The sequence below is a fragment of the Corvus brachyrhynchos genome, unplaced genomic scaffold, assembly GCF_000691975.1.
Source record: "Corvus brachyrhynchos isolate BGI_N302 unplaced genomic scaffold, ASM69197v1 scaffold130, whole genome shotgun sequence".
Classification (NCBI taxonomy): Eukaryota; Metazoa; Chordata; class Aves; order Passeriformes; family Corvidae; genus Corvus; species Corvus brachyrhynchos.
The window spans coordinates 261,226-281,051 of NW_008236193.1; the positions used below are offsets into that span (position 1 = coordinate 261,226).

Consider the following 19,826-nt stretch of genomic DNA (forward strand, 5'->3'; position numbering starts at 1 on the left):
GGGCCCAGCCCCTCAGCCCGGCGCAGGCCCCGCTGCCGCCGCCGCCATGGCGCTGAAGATGGTGAAGGGCAGCATCGACCGCATGTTTGACAAGAACCTGCAGGACCTGGTGCGCGGCATCCGTAACCACAAGGAGGATGAGGTGAGGCGACCCTTCCCCGCGCTCCGGCCCGGGGATGTCACTGCTGTCCGCTGGGGCCGTGTCTGGGAAGGGGGTGTTGGTTTGGGAAGAGGGAAGCGGGAGTCAGAACGAGGAAGGTGACGCTGGGGTGTGGGGCCGGAGGGACAGGCTGGAGTAGAGCACGAGAGTTAATAAGGGAGGGTCGTGCTTGGTACTCACCTTCCCACTCAGTGTGTTGTTGTGGTGTTGAGATCCCTGATATAGGTACAGAGATATATATATATATATATATATATGTATGTGCACGCACATGTATACATGAGTATTATAGAGGAATAATACAGAGGAATTCCTTCCTCTCGAGCCCTACAGTCACGTGCTGTAGTTAACTATGTATTCTTCACCCTAAAGCTGTTATACTAAGCTCCTAATTCAGCTTTCAGATTATTTATGCTGTGCATTTCCTGACTAAAATGTCCTTCTCTCAGAGCTTTTCTAGGCAGCAATCAGTTCTCTGTGTTGGCCTGTTATCCACTTTTGTGTGAGAAGCACGTGATCAGGAAATTAGTATAGGTGAAATAATTAGTCATCAAGAACGTGTTATGTGAGACTCCACAGTGAAGCGTCACATGGTAATTGAGAAGTAACGGGCACCAAGGATGTCATTTATGTTCATCTTCAAGTAACTCATGAAGCCTGAGAAGCTTTCTTATGTATGGCCTAGCAGCTGGGCTTTGCTGGTGTGTTGAGGAGTTGCTGTGGAATCAGTATCAGCTATCAAAAGCATCTGGAAAAGCTGTAAACATGTAACTAAGTGAAGAACTTTACTAGGAAAACTGGTCTTCATTGCTGGTGTTATAGGACTGAAACGCAAAATACAACTTCCAAAATCTCTTTGTCCTGTGCATAGGACAAGGGGTTGTTTGGTAGTGAGGATACCTGGGAGACTTCTGTTTATCACAGAATGACGAATATGCTGAGTTCCAGGGATCCATCAGGTCATCGAATCCAATTTATTTCAGCATATGTTAAATTTATGGGATTGGTGTGGTGGCAGAGGAAGGCAGGGCTGCTGTGCAGTGCCTTGCAAAATGTGGGAAACACCATGAATTTGCAACAGCAGATTCGTATGGAATTTATGGGTCTAATGTTTTGTGCCAGAGCTGGACCTGGTGAGCAATATTCTTGTGGAGCACTCCCCCCAGTGTGTAGTGCTGCTTTTAGTACATCTGTTTTATTCCTTTGTCCATAGGACAGAAAGTGTTTCATCACCTGTCAAACCCCTGAGGATCCTCCTGGTGAAGGTCCAGGCCTTTGTGGCACCAGTTCTTTGAGAAGATTTGGATGTGTTTTCTAAAATAATTTTGTCACAAACAACTTCATAAAGAGAATTGTGAGCCACACCAACCAAGCTTGTTCTCAGTCTGTGACAAGAAATGATTAAAATGTATTGGCTTTGGTGCCCTTTGAGTTAGGAAAAAACACTCATTGGACAATTTTTTAGGGCTCTGTGTGTTTGTAGGAAGCTGTTACTCGAGTATGTGCGCACTCTGGGATTCAGTGAGGTCAAAGCAATATGTTGTCTCTTACAACAGTGGGGCTGCAGCATGATGGGATTTTAAACTCTTTAGTTTGGAGTACAAATGGTGAGATTTTAAAATAGAGAACTATAGAGATAATGCCTTTTTATATCCTCACGAGCACAGCAAAAATTAAAACCCAAACCAGGATGCGTTCAGCTGATTAAGACATTGCACTGATAAAATGTGTGTGTTTGGGAATCCTTCAAACATTCCAGAGAGTGGCTGCAAACAACTCAGGACTGGTCCTTTTCCTGGCTCAGCTGGAGAGAGCTGTAAACCTGCTGTTGAGCTTTTGGATGTGGATTCAGTGCTTCCTAGGCAGTGGCCAGGGACATTGGCTAATTTTCAGGTGATGTTACAAAATCAGAATGCTATTTTAGAGGAAGTAGCTGCAAAAATTCTTGCTCTTTCCTCTACAGTGCTTCCATTGTTCATTGCACTGTTAAATGTTGCTCCAGTACTGTAGTTCAACCAACATTTTTGTGTTTCAAGATAAGTGTCTAAGCCTAAGAGAGACACTCTTCAGAGAGTCCTATTCAGAAAAGCAACTTTGCTTTAGTGGGGAGGATATTGGCTGTTGGTCTTGGCTCAACAGGAGTTGCTCCAGGAAGAGTTGTCTCTGGAAAGGAGCTACTGTGATTGTTAAATAGCAATGACATGAAAAGAAAGGCAAGATTGTTGCTTTGACTTCTGATTTACTTGTGCTTTTTGCAGAAGGTTAGTTTATTTATATGTCTTGGGTTTTGGTTTTTGGAATTTAATCACATGGAAAAATCTGCCATCACTTACTCCCTCATATTTCTGGGCAGTCTCTTCTGGTAGATCTGAGATGGAAAGGTTTATTCCTTTCCGCTTCTTACGCAGGTACCACATGACCATATCTGGTATTTTACAGCCCGTTGAGGTCGAGGCTGTGTTTGCAGTCCAGGATGTACCAAGTGCTTGGTACCCCAGTTCTCAGTGCAGCTCTTTGGCAGTGCAGCTCTTTGACAGCGCCACTGTGATCTTGCTTGATGGGTTTGTATTCTTCCTGTGTTGCTGCGACCCTAAATCTCACACTTTGAAGTCAGAGGAGGCCCACGTCTCTTTATTGATAAGTTTTGTGTGCTCCTCAGGTCGTATGAGGAGCTGAGAGTGCTGGAGGCTGCTTGGCCCTCCAGCTTACAGCCTCTCTGCAGCGTGTTAATTCCCTGTCAGAGACATTTCCGTTGTTCTTCCTGCTCTGTATCCAAAGCTGACCCATTTATTTTGAGTTTAAAACACTGAAATTGAAGAGATGGACTTCCCTAAGGTTGTGGGGTAAGAGACAGGAGGAGGTTAACACAGTTACTGCTCTGCGCAGACTTACTCTGTCCATTTCCCAGTGTTCTAGGGAATACTGGAGCTGCATCGTCCTTCTGCAGAGTAAGCGCTGTGTGCAAGGAATGAGGTGGCAGAACAGCATTAGCTCCTTCCCGGGTTTGACACGTTGCGTTTATTTTCCAACAGATGCTTTAGTCCCTGTGGTGTTTCCCAGTGCCAGTTCAAAGCTCAAACCTGCTAGAACGACTTGATCCTACTGCTTTTTCCTGACTTTTTACTTCCAGTACCTCATTCTCTCCCTTTCATTTGGAAAAGGAATGCTTTTGCTAAGGAAAGTGATGTTTTTCAGCAGTTATTAGGTGGTTTTGTATGCCGTGGAGTAACTTCTCCCACTTCGTGCCTACTGCTTCTGTATCTGCTCCACAGCATGCTCAGGAGAGGAATGGCTTGTACCATAGGCTGTTAAAAGTATACTGGATTTTTGCCAAGATAGTCCAAACTGATAAATGATACCTGTTCTCCTAAATGTGTAATAAGGGACAGGATAATTCTTTGATGCTGTTTGCTCCTTGCACAGGGTTTTTCATTCACAGTTAAAAGTTTGTTTTTCCCAACAAGGAAGCTCCTGTGATGTGAGATGTTCCTTTATTAAACTGAAATTATAAAGTAACAGAAACAGATGTTAATGAGTGTGCTTAGTCTCATTCAGACAGTAGCCCTCTGTTTAAGGTGTCTTTGATTTACTACAGGACACATAAGGAGAGAGAAGGGATTAAAAAAAGTTCTGTACGAAATACCTGTGTACTTCTCTTACAACGTGAGAAAATTGTCCCCCTCTTTTCTCAGACACTCTGCTGTGCGTGCCAGGGTTAGCCCTTTGTGCTTTTTGGTAATTGATACTTTTAGGAAAAAGCATATTGAAAAATTCACATTTTCCTGTCTGTGGTGTTTGGTGATAAGTAACTCATTGCTGGTTTACACCTAAATTGTTTTGGAAGAGTGAAAGGAGCAATCAGTGCTGCTGGTTGGAAGGTTGGAAAAAAAAATTAACTTCAGTTACTAATATAATGCTAAATGGGAGGAGCGTTGTGTGTCACGCTGTGAAATGTGTGTTTTACTGTCAGCCTGGGCTTTCCAACCTGGCAGTGGCTTCTTGCTGCTTAGTGAGCGTTACCTGAGGACAGGGCACTTGTATTGTTAAAAAACCTTTTTTCCCCTAAATAAAGGGCCACTCTGCTCCACTGCTGACTTCCAGCTTCTTCTCTGACATGTTCAGATGAAACGATGATGTGGGGAGTTTTGAGGCATCTTTTCACATCACAAAACTCTTCTGGGCTCAGCCTGTCCTCAGCAAGGGTGAAGACCTTCTAATGCTGTGGCTTCTGACAGCTTGGCCTCAGCCACTGGTGCAGTATTAGTATTTCATGGTAAAGGATGTGGGATGGAACATAATCAGGGAGTTTTGAGGAATGCTAAACAGCTTGTTGGTGCCTGAAAGAACAGACCAGTTGCTGGGCAGTGCAGTTCATTGATGACAGACAGCTCTTTCAGGCACTGCTGCTCGATCAGTTGCTGTGTGTCATATATGTGTTGATATCTTTGAAGGCAGCTCATTATTCCACCCACTTCCAAGTGGATCTAGAGTTGCTATTGTTAATTCTTTGCGTGTGTGAATCACTGGAAAAGACAAAGTCGGAAATAGGAACAATACACAAAGAGGGTTGGATAAGGACCTCACACCACTTGGTGAAGAACCAGTCTGGGGCTGGCCTGCAAGGCCCAGTGTGACAGTGTCCTGCCTTACCTGCTGTGTCACGGAGACAAAGGGCCTGGAGCGTGGAACACGAGCCAAGATATGGGCTTGTTCTCCTATGATTACAGGCAGGAACAGCTGAGGCTTTGCATTAGTGCTGCCTTTCATCTTGCTTTCTCCTGTATTAAATATTACTTAATTGACTGTGGCATAAGTGGGGATAATAGCTTTGTTCCCAGTCCTGATCATTTTATGGCCATCTCTGCTGAGGGTTTGAAACACTCCAGATAGATCCGCACTGGCACACGTGGAAGTAAATATTGTGCCTAAGCAGGTCCAGGGGAGAGGAAGAGCTGTCTGGTACCTAAGAAATGGAGTGACCATACACTGTACCTTTAGTGAGGCCAGGGGAAAACCAGCCAGAAAAATCAAAGTAAAATATAGACACAAATTACATTTCTGCACTGTGATCAACTGCAGAGAGTTGTTTATTTGATGCTTTTTGATGCACATCTTTGTCCTGGTGCTGAGTGCAGAAAACGGGGCTTTTTGTGATTTCTTGCCAACAGTGTCCGTGAAAGTGACTGAAAACCTCTTCCTCCATAGTGTGGATTAGTGAATACATTTATGAACAGACAGCACCTTTAGGTTTTTCACTTCGAAGTGTTCTTGGGAGTATGTCCTGTTCCTGGTGCCCTGTGAAGGGCAGCATTACATGACAGGCATCAGAAAGAACCGAGTCATGGGACCAGTTACAAGGAAGCATTTGTGTTCATTAGGTTATTAAAAACTGCTGATCATTCACGCTGAGAAATTGAAATGCTTCATCATCTAAGGGGGAGTCTGCTAAAATCTGGGTGTCAGGATATTTGAGTAGGGTAAAAGCTGCAGAAAATAACATGGTTATTGGTAGTGTTAGTAGCTTAGAAAGGTGGTTGAGTGTTTGGGGTTTTTTTTTAAATAAGAAGCAAATGTTCAAAGCAACTGAAATAAGTGAATCCTGAGTGTCCCTGGGTATTAGGAATGTTTGGTTCCCACCCGCTTCCCCTCAGTCACTGCCCAGCAGGCTGAGCAGTCAGTTTATAAACCCTGTTAGCTGTTTTTTATTGTTATTTCCATGATGACCTAGATGTTCAAACCTGACAGCTTCTGCTGAGAAATTCCCGTGTTGAAAGGTATATAAATGGAGGTAGGTGTCAATGTGGGAATGTTGAAACTTTCTTCTGGTTGGCTCAATCTTTGTGGCAAAGCTGTATAAAATATATTGCCCCAAGTGTATCAGTGTGTTAGTCAGCTTCAGCCTTGGGAGTGGATGTTTGTTTAGTGTGAGTGGTGTGATTGTACAGCAGGGAGGAGGTGAACAAACTTACTTTAATTACCCAAATATTTGTGCTGAATTTAAAAAGTCAGGAATGGCCACGAACCATCTTTCTCTTCATTGTCCTCCTTACCTTTCCATAACTGCAAAGTACTCACAGCTGTGCATGAATCAGTGTTAGAGCTTTGTAGTAGTTTCAGTGTTACATTTCTATATGGTATTAATATATCATTAAGCATCTTTTTTTGGTTTCCCTCTGAACTACTTCTATCATCTGAGCCTCAGCAACAATAGCTACTTCATTTCCTTAGGAGGAGGTGACTGTTTCCTGTGCATCCAACAAAGCATGTGCTTTACTGAAGCCTGCCTTTATCAGAGCCCGAAACTGCACAGAGATGTCTGGAACAAGCAAGTTGAAAAATCTGCTGTAAAAACACTCGCATAGCTTTTTGCATAGTAATGTAGAAATAAAACTTTGGCTACATCTTGTATTTGCAAGGATGAGCACTTCTATCTGATGCATCTCTCCAGGCTTAAAAGTTGCCTGCTTGGATATGGTTTAGACAGCACAGACCCCTGAGGATTGTCTAATTGCTGTGCAATTAAATTAACAAATACTGTGATCAGACTGGAGATGTGCTTATATTAAGGGACTGATCAGACTGGAGATAATTAAGGGACATCTCTAGACCCTTGCTGCTGGTGCCTGCTTACTGATTTACCAGTGTTTGGGGCCTGCTGATTGCCACTTTCCTGATTCCCAAGGTGCCAGCAGTGATCTTGGCCTTGCCCACCTGGGAGGGGCCAGGACGGCTCATGTAGCTCCAGCTTTCTGCATCAGTGCCTTTCTGAGTGAAATCCTGAATTGCCTTTGGGTAAACCTCCAAAGAGAAGCTGTCCATGGGAGACTGCTAGAACACCCCAGTGCTTGGAGGGATGCTGCAGGTGCTTGGAGTCACTTTTGGACAAGCAGCTGCAACTCTACAGCTGTTTCTTTCCTGAAATCCAGTATTTGTGTTACAAACCTGTTCAGAAGATCCTCTGTGGTGCCTTAAGGGGCTGTAGTGGGTGGTGTGGCGTTGGGTATCTGCCCTGAAATCAGTGCACACTACTTGCATAGCATGTCTCTGAATTTTTAGAATAAGCTTCAAAGGTTTTAATTGGTTTATAAGTCACTTTCGGATGGATGCGTGCATGCATCATGCCAGATTTCAGTTGGTGTGTATAACTTCAGCAAACATTAACAAAAGAAAAAAATGGAAACCGACTTTTTGCATTCCTTCCTTGGTGTTGTTTGGCCAAGGAGTCTCATGACTCGCTGTGCTTGTACCAGACAAGGGTGCAGTGGGTAATGCATCATGTTTCTAATAAATTATATAGAAGTCTGCTGCAAATGAGCCAGCAGAACCTCATGCCTCTGGTGTTGTCACTCAGAACAGTACATTGGGCTGGGATCTTAAGCATACCTCAGGATGAGAAAGTAAATCCCTGGAAAGCTGGGTAAACTACGGGCGTTTAAGGCATGTTAAAACATGTACAGCAATGCTGTTTATCAGCAGCTGAGTGGAAGATAAGCTTGGCTTTATGAAAATGCCTTTCAGTTTCCTGAGCCCTTTCTTCCAGCTGAGTGCCCTCTGCACTGCTGGACTTGGGCTGCTGCAAACCCATCAAGATGAACACTGTGCAGCTTCCCAGTTACTGCTGATCCTCTGTTCTGTGCTCAGCTGCTTTGCCTGGTGTATGGTTTTGGTGAAGTTACTTGTGGGGAAGCACGTGCCTTGGAATTCTTTCTATCCAGCGGTGGAGTATCCTTAACAAAAGATGCTGTTATTTATCTCAAATAGCTTTTTCTACAATAGTTAAATAATACAGTATTTTTATGGAAGTTAACATGCAATATGTTGATCTCTAATGCTGTGTTCAAGTCAGGAGAAAGCAGAACATTTTGCTTTTTAATGTCCTTGTCTGTTACTTCAGTTGATTTATTCTGTACTGTTGCGGTACAACATGTCCAGGTACTGCAAACACTAGAGGTGTCTATGTTCTCTCTGACCGGTTCAGGGGTGTTTGGCATGAAGTGCTGCTTTTGGGGGTTTGAGAGAAGCCTGGCAAGTGATACGTATTTCTTCCCAGCCTTCTTCCCGAGTCAGGAGCTGGCAGCTGATCTGTGCCGTGCTGGGAATGGGATCTGCTGCCTGAAGCACAAACAGATCTGAAAGTTCCTTCACCTGCACAAGGTGTCTGTGGTGTGACCGCCTTCGGTGTTGAGCATTGTGGTCATGTTACGAAGTTCTAACAGTGGGCATCTTCTCGTGTGAGACCGTCATGTGCTTGTGCTCAGCGTGATCTCACAGAGTTCGTCTCAAAGTCTACCAAAAACTGATAAATCCTATAGTGCCTAAAACAGAAGAAATGTTACATTTTGTGCTTATTTATTTTTATGATCTAATTATTCCAAACTTTTCTGTTTTACTGTGGTGTAGTTACACATTTATATCAGAAAATATCTTGTTCCTTGTGGCAATCAGTGTTAATAATTCTTTCCTTAAAACACTGTATTTAACCCTGGAAGCACAAGAGAAATAGGAACTAATGTTTGTTGCAGTGGGGGTCCCAACAAATGTTCACTGACGTTTTGCTCTTTCATCTGGGTGGAAGCACTTGGATGTTGCAGTGACAGGTTTGAATCTGAAATCAAGTGCATTTGGTTTGCTGGACTGTAACTCAAAGTAGTAGGAATGTGAGTTTGCCTTCTCTTGGGTTTGGAAGGTGGTTTATGGCTGACATGAGAATACAACTTCTTAAAGACTACTGGAAATGAGTAGTTTACATGATTAAATTTAATGTACAGGTTCTGCAGTGATCTCTGTTCCAATCATTAGTGTGTTCCTGTCAGCTAATGAAAGAAAGTACAGCATGGAGTACATTTCTTAGAAATATAATTGTTGTACAGATTAATGACTTTTTTTTTAACTTCACATATTGCTTGAGAAAGATAATAATCTTTTGTGAACATCTCTGAAATTGTCAGCAAGCCCCAAGTTCTGTCGTGGCTTGGAATAAACTTCTTGTATTTTTCAGAGTTAAGTCAAAAAACACTGATGGGAAATGAAAAATCCTGTAAAATTACGTTTTTGTCTTCTTACCATGACCCACTCTCCCCTCCCTCCTTTCATTTCAAAGGGACTGTGGCTTTGATTCATGATGCCTTCTTTCTTATTTTAGCCACTTGCATTCATTTAAATGCACATATTTTCTAGGTGAGATCTTGGAATTCTTGAGGAATTTGGGCTTGTTTTAAAAAAACAGCTTGTGTATCTCGTATAAAATGTTCCAGCATGTCTTTGGTGACATACATTGAGAAATGCAGTTGTGACTGTGCTGTTCTCACAGCTTTGTCGAGTACTCGCTGCTCACATCTGCAGGCTCCACTTGGGCTTTAGCTGGGCTGCTCCGGGCGTGTTCCTGTAATCCTCCTTCGGAGACAGAACAATTACCAGAGTGGTTGCTATAGCATTTCATTAAGGAGCCTTTTCCACCGAGGCAGGGAAGGCTCCTTTCCCACTTGGCAGCCTAGCAGGAATAAAAGCGAGCCTCTCAGCTCCTTGCCTGCTGCTCTCAGAGCCTTCAGCTCTGTTGCTGGCGGGCAGTTCTGCCCCCTCCCATCCTTCTTCCTGAGAGGGTTCCTGTGCCTCGTGGCTCTGCCTGTCCTCACCACACTCTGTGTGAGGGGCTGCCTGAGCATTGCCTGGCTCGCTCAGAGCCATCTGGCTGGGCATGTCCACAGGTCTGTAAATGTTGGGGCTTAGAAATGCTCCTCAGTCAACTGGCCAGAATGTGTGAGCCATCAACACAAAAGTGCAAATTCTTCTGTCACAGAACTAGTAAGGAATCAATAGCTAAGAAATATATTGATATTGTAATGAATGCTGTGAGCATAAATGAACTCTCAGCACTGCTGAGGCCCCATCTTGAATCCTGGGGTCTGTTTTGCGCTCCTCATGATAAAAAAGACATTGAGGGACTGGAGCCTGTCCAGAGCAGGGACTGGAGCACAAGTGTGATGAGCAGCTGAGGGAGCTGGGAAAGGGGCTCAGCCTGGAGCAAAGGAGGCTCAGGGGCGACCTTGTGGCTCGGCACAAGTCCCTGACAGGAGGGGGCAGCCGGGGGGGTCGGGCTCTGCTCCCAGGGAACAGGGACAGGACAAGAGGAAACAGCTTTCAGTTGTGCCAGGGAAGATTTAGATTGGATATTGGGAAAAATTTCTTCATAGGAAGGGTGGCCAGGCATTGGAAGGGGCTGACTAGGGCAGTGTTGGAGTCACCATTCCTCAAAAAAACATGTGGATGTGGCATTGGGGGGGCATGTTTTAGTGATGAACATGGCAGTGCTGGATTAACAGCTGTTGAACTTGTTGATCCTAGAGGGCTTTTCCAACCTTAATGGTTCTGTGACTCATGGGACCTCAAAAGCATTTAAGGAAAAACTGAGCTAGTTGTATCCTGGGAAATACTGATTTTTTTATTACCACACTAGGAAATTCCTGTATTAGAAGGATTTATGAAAAAACAGAAGCGGTGCTAGGCAAGATAGCGAGACTTTTTGCTGCGTCAATATGTAAATGTGGGGTTTTTTTTTTCTTCCAAATACTTAGGCCTTGCTGAGTGGCTACAATTTTTATCATTTCATCAAGTGGTTGTTCTCCCTTTTGCTGTCTCATCTGACCCCACTGGGCAGCTCGTGGGCTGCGGTGGGGGCTGTGGTTATCGGGCAGTGGGAAGTGCTTTGGTGCAGGTCCTGTCCAGCGCTGTGCCGAGGTCAGCTCTTCCAAGGAGCCAGAGCCTCACTGAGGATCCGCTCCCGCCTACGTGTTCCCTCCCAGTTCTGTGGGTGTTAAATGTGGCAGCGAATCCAGCTGGGTGTGGTGCTTGGCTTTCAGATTTTAGTGGGAGACTGAATAGATCGGTTTTCCTCATATTGCTCATTCATGGCAGTGCTGCTCCACAGGATTAGCAAAAAGTTAATACCTGCTGATCCTGTAAAGCTTTCTATATATAGCACCTGTCATTCCTTGGAGTGTTTTGGGATTTGAAGTACAGCTGTTTTGGAAGGACTTCTTTCTGCTCTCTCTAATCCCTTTTTTCGGTTTCAGATCTGATTGTGGGTTCTGTAATATGCTTTTCCAGAAGTTGGACTGACTGGTAGGCAGGGATTTGCGTGTGGGATGTTGTGGATGGTGACTCTGGAGCCTGTGCTCAGCTGTGCCTGGCTGGACACTACTGAACTTGTCTGTACTCTATTTTTTCCCCCCTCCTGCTCACACTGTGAGTTTTCTTCAACTCTGAAGAGGTTGCCAGAAAACTTAAGCTAATGTTTGAATAGTTTGGGGATAGATGCAGTGGGAAATAAGTGAGGCTTTTGGTTATGGATGTAAAGACTGAGAACCTGCATGTCAGTGTTCTGCCTCGAGAACCAGCGCTGGCCTCACTGCCCAGGATGTGGCAACAAGATACACACGTGAAGGATTCTGTGACACTGCTCCAGCGTGCTCTTCTGTGGGCATAAAATATTCAAGGCCAAGTACAATATATTTGTGGATCAGTTGCATGTTGTGTAAGTCACTCTTTCAGCATCTTTGATGAAGTATTTATTTTCTACTCTCAGAAGGTTTTTTTTTTTTAGTTTATACTCAAGAGTTTAAACTTCGTGCATGAGTTGTCTGGACCTGACTCACTCTCAGGTGAAGGGCTTAGAATCCCAAATCTGCTTCTGGGTAAAGTCACCTGGGCACTATGTTGTTAAGTGTTTGGGGGTGACGCCATCTCCAGTTTTGGCAGATGTGATCCACTCACCTGTATCGAGGAGGACAGAAGGGATCTGTATTGAGGAGAGGGTTGTTTGGTATTTACAGTCCCCTCCCTTAACATGAAAATTCCCACTGTAAGGATAGTATTTTTATCCCAAACACAGACATTTAGGAATATCTTAAATTCCTTCAAGTTCATTCATTTGCCTGCTAAACACCCCCAGCTCTCCCAGCCTGGCTCCAGAGCAGAGGGGCTCCAGCCCTTGGGGCATCTCCGTGGCCTCCTCTGGAGTGGCTCCAGCAGCTCCCCGTGCTCCTGATGTTGTTCCCCAGGGCTGGGGCAGCTCTGCAGGTGGGGTCTCAGCTGAGCGGGGCAGAGGGGCAGATTCCCCCCTCCCCTGCTGCCCACGCTGGGGCTCAGCCCAGCACAGGGGGGGGTTCTGGGGTCAGGGCCCATGGCCGGGGCAGGTTGAGCCTCTCACCCACCAACACCCCCTCCTTCTCCCCAGGGCTGCTCTCCATCCATTCTCCATCCACCGTTTCTAGCAGGAAACTTTTGTGACTTGAATAATGAGTCCAGGACATTTGTAAGACTAAAAATTGGTTGCATTAATACACAAAAATTAGTGTAAAGGAGAAAAAATATTAATTAAAGTCAGGCCAGTATGATGATTTCTATGCTGAAAATATCTTTTTGGTGGAAGGTGGTGGTATTCAGGCAGGGATTAGGTAATCAGGTTCTAACCTGGTTCCTCTGGCAGGAATGTGAAATACCCTGGTTGCATGCATGGCTTTGAAAAGAGAAATTATTTCTTTGCACTTAAATTTTCGTGATTCCTGTAGCAGCTGCCTTCAGTACTTAAATAATAATTAATTGTGAACTGGAAGAATCTTTGGCTGAGCTAACTCTGCTTATAAAGTAAAATCTGTACAGATATTTTTAAATCACATGTTTGCCACATCCTTCCCACAAGCACAGATGTGATTGCTTGGAAAGATGTGAAGCACCAATATTTAAATATAAACATTGTGACATTTGGCTCTTTGAATTGCTGAGAAATTCATACAAATAACTGTTATTTATCAAAATGTGTAAATGGCAAAGGGCTCATGTAAGTTGAGAAGCAGAGAGGGGGTTCATGACTTTCCGTGGGACTTTCCATGACTGGGGGGGATCCAGGAAGCACCTGTGTCCCATCCAAGCCTTGTGCCGTGTCCCTTCGTGCCCAGGGTCTGCTGTGGGTGCACACCCACAGTGTCATCATTGGCAGCATGTCCAAAAGTGGGGTAGCTCAGCATGTTTTCATCAGTCACCTTTCATTTGTGGGCTGTTAACAGTGTTTGACAGTTTCTTCTTGTCATGTAATGAGCGGGTGTTCTCTGACATCCTCTGGGGGAAGTGAGCCTTCTTGCAGTGGTGAACTCTGGTTTTGTTCAGACCTCTGCCTACTCAGTCTTCATTGAACAACTTCATTTTTGCAGATTTTTGAATCTAGAGCTCTGAAGCAAGTGGTGTAATTGTGAGGGAGAGGCAGAAAGGCCAACCACCAAAGAAACATCTCATACTTTTGGTTTTGTAACAGAATTGTGGTGGTTCTTTTTAATAAGGAATTTTGTCAGAGTTAAGTGCTTACTAAACAGTGTGTGTGTGAGATTTGGTGCCTGCAGATACTGAGTTCTGCTGCTTCTCCCCACCAACATGATGGAAATCTTGAGAAACTGGTAAAGGAGCTCAAATTTTTGCTTGTCTGTTTTCCTCAGGCAAAATACATCTCACAGTGCATCGATGAGATCAAGCAGGAGCTGAAGCAGGACAACATCGCAGTGAAGGCAAACGCAGTCTGCAAACTGACCTATGTAAGTGCCTTGCTGGTATCCCATGGAATTGCCGCTGGATTTTGTTCTTTCCTGCTGATTTGGAGCCAGCCTTGGGTCTGGGTGCCTGCTCTCCTTAGACTGCTCTAAGTGCAGGCTGTGAGGACACCACTCACCCAGCTCTGACGTCAGAGGCTGCACGTTCCTGCTCTGTTCGGTACAATTGGATTTTATTGTGATGGATCAGGAAGTGAATCTCGTTTAAAACAATTTAAAAGAAGTTGTTTTCAACGGGATTGGTTCGTACGCCATAGTGACATGAGCACTTGAAACTGGGTTTGTTTCTCTTTGCTCAGTCCTTTGTTGATAAGGAGAAGACAGAAATACTGGTAAAGAATTCTTTTTGTGGTTCTGTTATGGTTTTTATTAAAAAAAAACAAAACAGGAAGAAAACCCTTCACATCAATGCTTATAGAACTGCATATCACAGAATCACAGAATGATTTGGATTTGAAGGGATCTTAAGGCTCTGCCATGGGCAGGGACACCTTCCATTGTCCCAGATTGCTCCAAGCCCCATCCAGCCTGGCCTTGGACACTTCCAGGGATCCAGGGGCAGCTACAGCTGCTCTGGGCAATCTGGAACTAATGCAAACTGCTTAAATCTTGTGATGTCTTTCACTTACTGAGTGGTGTATCTCATAAACCTTATAGTCTTATAGTAGTATTTTCAGACTCCTGTTGCATCTTCAATTTTGGGAGGTATCTTGACCTATTTTCTTGAGTCTCTTATTTCAGAAGTTTATCTTGGCTTTTCTACTCACAGTTACAGATGCTGGGCTATGACATCAGTTGGGCTGCTTTCAACATTATTGAAGTCATGAGTGCTTCCAAGTTTACATTCAAGGTGAGTTCTCTGTAAACGCAGGTGTCCTGGCCAAGCTGTCAGATATCTTTTGTGAAAAGCCAGGGTACTTTTATGTGAAGACCATCTGAGATTCATAGTACCAGGTATTTTTTATTTTTTAATAGCTTTATAATTTTTCTTGAAAGATTTGTTTCATGTTCTGTTGCAGACCTTTTTCACCAAACAGGGTGGAATGTTACTTCCTAACGAATGGTTTCCAAATGGGGCTTTGCACCTGAAACTCAGGGGTCAACACAGAAAAAATAAATGTAGTAGACAATCCTACATTATTTCTGCAGCTTTGTGGTCACTGAACTGTGTTGTAACAAAATAGGGAAGGGTGCAGGTGGTTTTATTATCCAGAAGACAGATAAATTATCAGAACATTACTTGTCTGAAATTTCTCTTTCCTGGTATAAACCCCCTTTTCTAGAGAACCCTGTCACGCCTCTTCTGTTACACAAACCTAATTGTTCATCTTTTTAATATTGCTTATAAAGCCACCGGTTGTTTTCCATCTGAACATTGTCTAAATTGACTTTAAAAACAAAACTGGTTTTCCTCCTTGCCTTTTCCCAGCGCATTGGTTACCTGGCTGCCTCCCAGTGCTTTCATGAAGGGACTGATGTCATTATGTTGACAACTAATCAGATCCGAAAGGTAAATGTTCGGTTCTTTATTTTTTCTTGCACTCTCTCCCCACTTGCACTTTCACATCTGTACCGAGTATTTCCCTTTTAGGAATACAGAGATGCTTAAGTAGAATTCTTGATTTTCAGTCTCCTGTCATTCCACAAACTGAGGGATTAATGAAAACACTCAGGAGCTGTGCACAGCCCTCCGTGGTGCTGTCTCATACCAGCTCTGTGTTTGTTCAGCAGAGAATGGTGACAGAAATAACTTTGCTGGTCTCTAGGCAGTGCTTATAAGAATGTAACAGGCAGAAAAAATGTCCCCATTCCTGAAGTAAAATGAGCAGTCACATGGCTCCACAACATTTCTACTTGTGAGGGCTCTTTTTGTCTGTAATTCCAGATCAGACTTTGACTTCCCTGGTAGAATTGGGTGTTAAAATCGTGAAGAGTGTATGGAAAGTTATGTTCTGTATTCATGTACCCAAGTGTGTTGTATTCATTTTCACAGAGCTCATCACTTAGGGTTACTGGGTTGCAGCATAGTTTTCCCATTCTTGAAGTTACAGATATTTTTTTAAAGCTCTTAACTTTCATTTTTTAAGTATCACTTCTTTAAAACTTGACTGATCCAGTACAAGACGTGCCTACATTTTTACCATCTGAGGAACCAAAATGTCTTTTACTTGCTTAAAAAAGATCAGTGGGATGTTATCCAGTATCTTCCCTAAAGAACTAGTGCTTTTCCCTTTATCTTTTGAACTATTCTGTGCTGAATATGAATATCTATTGTCTTTATTATGGACACTTTATTTTACTGAATTTCAGTCACTTACTGGCTACTTCTGCTTTGTGCCCAAGTTTTTACTTAAAAGCATCTTTTTTATGCCTTTTCATGTCTCATTGATCCAACATCTTGAGATTTTAAGGATTTATCTGTTCTCAAAATACATTAAAGCCAGGATGAATTGCAGTTTTTTTGCTCTTTAAGAAGTGGATTTCATTATTCTTAAAGTAGACTCAAATTTCCCCCCACCTGCAGCAGGTTTTTAAATGAGATGCAAATGGCACAGGACCCCTAAGGCCTGACTGACTATGTTTAGCTCTCCTGAAGCAGCTTCAGTGTCCGCGTGAATCTGGACTCTTAATTCAGCAGTCCATGTGGGAATGCTCTGTGCAGCTTCTTCATATTTTGTTTCCTGATAACTACAATTTATAGTCTATACTTGAACATACTCAGAGATTAATTGTACTGTGGTTAAGTGTCTGAAGCTTAGAAAGACCTGAAAGACTATGGAGGGTTGGGTAGGATCCTGACTACAAATAGATCCAAGGAAACTTGACCAGTAAATGTGTTCCACACACATAACTTGTGTCCTGTTTTGTGGACTGGAAGTTGTGGTGCTGCCAGGAGCTCAGAGGAAAAATAATCTCATTTCTCTACTAGATTAAGGTGGGACACCACTCACCAAGAGTGCTTGTTCCCAGTGAAATTGATGGCACTTGGAATTGGACTTAGCAGGGTTAGTGTTTAATACCAGTTTTTTAGGACTTTAAATATGTTTGTGATCCTGTAATGAGTGTTTAGAAACTATTTCCATTCCCAAAACACCACCAAGGTGCGACCTCTCTGATTGCTTTTATGTTGCAGTCATCCATCTCTTGTTTAATTATGATTGCTTGTGCCCATTATTAAACCCCAGGCTGGCTGTATTTTAGCAGGTGTTAGTAGTTGATAGATAAATATTCCCATGAAGCAGAAGCTCTGCTTCATTTATGTCGAATGAATAAAATTAGTCTGAGGAAGTTGTTTCTTGATATCCTGTGTGATCTTAAATTTTTGAGCCTGTTTCTCTTTTTTTAGGATCTGAGTAGCCCTAACCAGTATGATACTGGAGTTGCACTGACTGGCTTGTCCTGTTTTGTTACTCCAGATCTTGCCAGGGACTTGGCAAATGACATCATGACATTGGTGAGTTGATAAGATGGAAATAACTTTACCCTGTAATTATATTAAGTTATTCAAATCTGGTAAATATCTTAAATTTAGAGCTGATGCATGTTGGGATTCTGGGGAGCTTTTACAGACCTAAGTTAGATCAAGAGGATCACTTTGAAATATATTCATTAGTTTTGATGATAAACAACAATATTTTGCTCTTGCCTCAAAGCTGAGTTTTCAAAAATCAGCTGAGTCTCCCTGGAAGAGCTTTGAAGAGACAGGAGTGTGAGCATAGGAGCTCTGGAAACAGATCTGCTCAGAGCCTGACTGCACTTGTTTCGTTAACAGATGTCTCACACAAAGCCTTACATCAGGAAGAAGGCAGTGTTAATCATGTACAAAGTTTTTTTGAAGTACCCAGAGTCCCTCCGTCCTGCATTTCCTCGCCTTAAAGAGAAACTTGAAGATCCAGATCCCGGTGAGTGGATTTGAGTGAATTCCTTCTGCTCACATATATGGAGGTCCATGTGCTTGTAGAGCTTGTGAGGAGAAGAAGCCATGAAAAATGCTGTAATCATCTTTTGGGCACTGACTCACCTGTTTCAGGGTAGTTGAGCATAGGAGAGTTTTGACAGGTGTTGCCATATTAAAAATATATTCTTTAAATATCCATTTCTTCAAACCCAAAGTTACTGAAAATATATCAGTGCTTAAAACTTAATGGAGAAAGCAGCTTAAAGTTTCCTGACTTGTTGCTTACTAAACTTGGCTATTGAAAATATTTGAGTTGATTTCAGGGTTTGGAGTTCCGTTTTTGTTATTTCCTGTGCTTTTTTAGCAAGCTGCAGCTATTGACTTGCAGTGGACACATTTAAAATTATTTAACATCCTTTAGTGTATTCTTTATTTATTTGAGTCCAGACTGCTCTTTGGGCCCCTCAGTACTGTGTCAGTGCAGGTCAGCAGCAGCACAGGAAATTAGCAATTGCTCTGTATCGTATTCACATTTTTACTCATTCTTCAGGAGGTGCTGGTGTTCTCTCACTGCACAAACACTTGGTTTAGGAGTTCTGTGTGTGCTGTGTGTCTGTGATTTCCACTTGATTTGTATCTGCATTTACAGGGGGAAATTTAATTGCATTTCCTGCACTATTTGATTGTGGGCATGGAATATTCATCTTCCAGGGACAATGTTACTAAAGAAAGCAAAATACACACAACCGTCACCTGCAGAGAGAGGAAGAAAATCCCTGTTATGCTTTATGGAGAGAAGGATTGCTCTCTCCTAGGACACCCAGCCTGTCTAGACTAAAACATTCCAAACTGACACCAATCCATGTAGAGACTGAGCAATGAGAAGGGAGTGAACTTGTCCAGTCAGATTGTTTAAAGAATTATTTGTGTTTTGTATTTAAACATGTTTAAATAATACATATTAGAGAAGTCAAGAGTGATTGGGAATTCTCTGGTGGATGATTATTGATTGTGTTGTCTGTGTCCCACAGCCAGCTCTCCACAGTCCAGGGCAGGGATGTGGCAGTGTCCTGTTTTTTCTCATGCTGGACCCAAAGCAGATACCTGGCTTGCAGCTATATTAGAAAATAGTCAGAATTAAATAAAACCCTTTCTCAGTTTGCTTTTGCATCCTTGTATTTACTTCACTGCCTCAGGGTTGGGAATGAGGCCAAACCATTGGACACACAGGTCTGAAGCTTCAGCTGCTTTTGCTATGGGGGTTCTGCACCAGAAACTTCAATTACAGTGAAGGCATTGATGGGATTTGTGCTTTTCCCATTTGTTTTCCCCAGGTGTGCAGTCTGCTGCAGTAAATGTTATTTGTGAGCTGGCTCGACGCAATCCCAAAAATTACCTTTCCCTTGCTCCGCTCTTCTTCAAGTTGATGACGTCATCAACCAATAATTGGGTTCTCATTAAAATTATAAAACTGGCAAGTATTCTGCTTTTTGTTTAGAGAATTAGGGTTCTCATTAAATTACCTTGGTTGTGAGAATGGATTTCTTGCTGGAAGGCACAGTTACCATTCAATCTGAATAAAAAGAAACCGGGAATATCTTCTAATGTTTGTGAATGTAACCAAAGAGAAAAATATGTTAATATAGCTTGGTTTAAGTACAGTGAGCTGTAATTTACATAATGTTTTGAAGGTGTTGAAAAGCAGTTATTAACTCACTTTTCTTCTCTTTGAGTAGTTTGGTGCTCTTACTCCATTAGAACCAAGACTGGGAAAGAAACTGATTGAGCCCCTGACCAACCTCATCCACAGGTACGTGTGACAGACCCTGCCTTGTTCAGTCAGGACTGGGGAAGGACCTGGTGGGTGGATCAATAGCTGGGGGGGATGCATTTTTTAACAACTTCTTGACTTTCAGTATATTGGCTTCAAGTATCAAAAAATAATCTCGCATCAGGATTGTTTCTGAAAAACCTGAGGTAAAATACCTTAAAGGAAAGTCTCTGGGTGTCTGACTGTCAGCATGAATTCCTCCAAAGAGTGCATGAAAATTGGGGCAATTTGCTTTCCTTTCACTGCATTTCAAGCCAGAGATGACTGTGGAGGACGTATAAAAACTCTGGCTTACAAAAGGCTCAGCTGTGTATTTGCCTCTCCTGTTCACCTCACACATTT

The 19,826-nt window shown here is 43.0% G+C and overlaps 1 protein-coding gene across 2 annotated transcripts in view; it reads left to right on the forward strand.

Annotated features, from left to right (window-relative positions):
* The first annotated feature begins 6 nt into the window (after positions 1–6).
* AP3D1 (adaptor related protein complex 3 delta 1 subunit) overlaps positions 7–19,826 on the forward strand; it is a 43,198-nt gene continuing 23,378 nt past the window's right edge. For both annotated transcript variants that reach the window (XM_017739169.1, XM_017739175.1), the window contains exons 1-8: positions 7–142; positions 13,645–13,740; positions 14,525–14,605; positions 15,185–15,265; positions 17,102–17,209; positions 17,528–17,657; positions 18,988–19,127; positions 19,390–19,463. In XM_017739169.1, the coding sequence (XP_017594658.1) occupies positions 47–142; positions 13,645–13,740; positions 14,525–14,605; positions 15,185–15,265; positions 17,102–17,209; positions 17,528–17,657; positions 18,988–19,127; positions 19,390–19,463 (806 nt within the window). In that variant the 5' untranslated portion in view covers positions 7–46. The remainder of the gene's footprint in view (positions 143–13,644; positions 13,741–14,524; positions 14,606–15,184; positions 15,266–17,101; positions 17,210–17,527; positions 17,658–18,987; positions 19,128–19,389; positions 19,464–19,826) is intronic.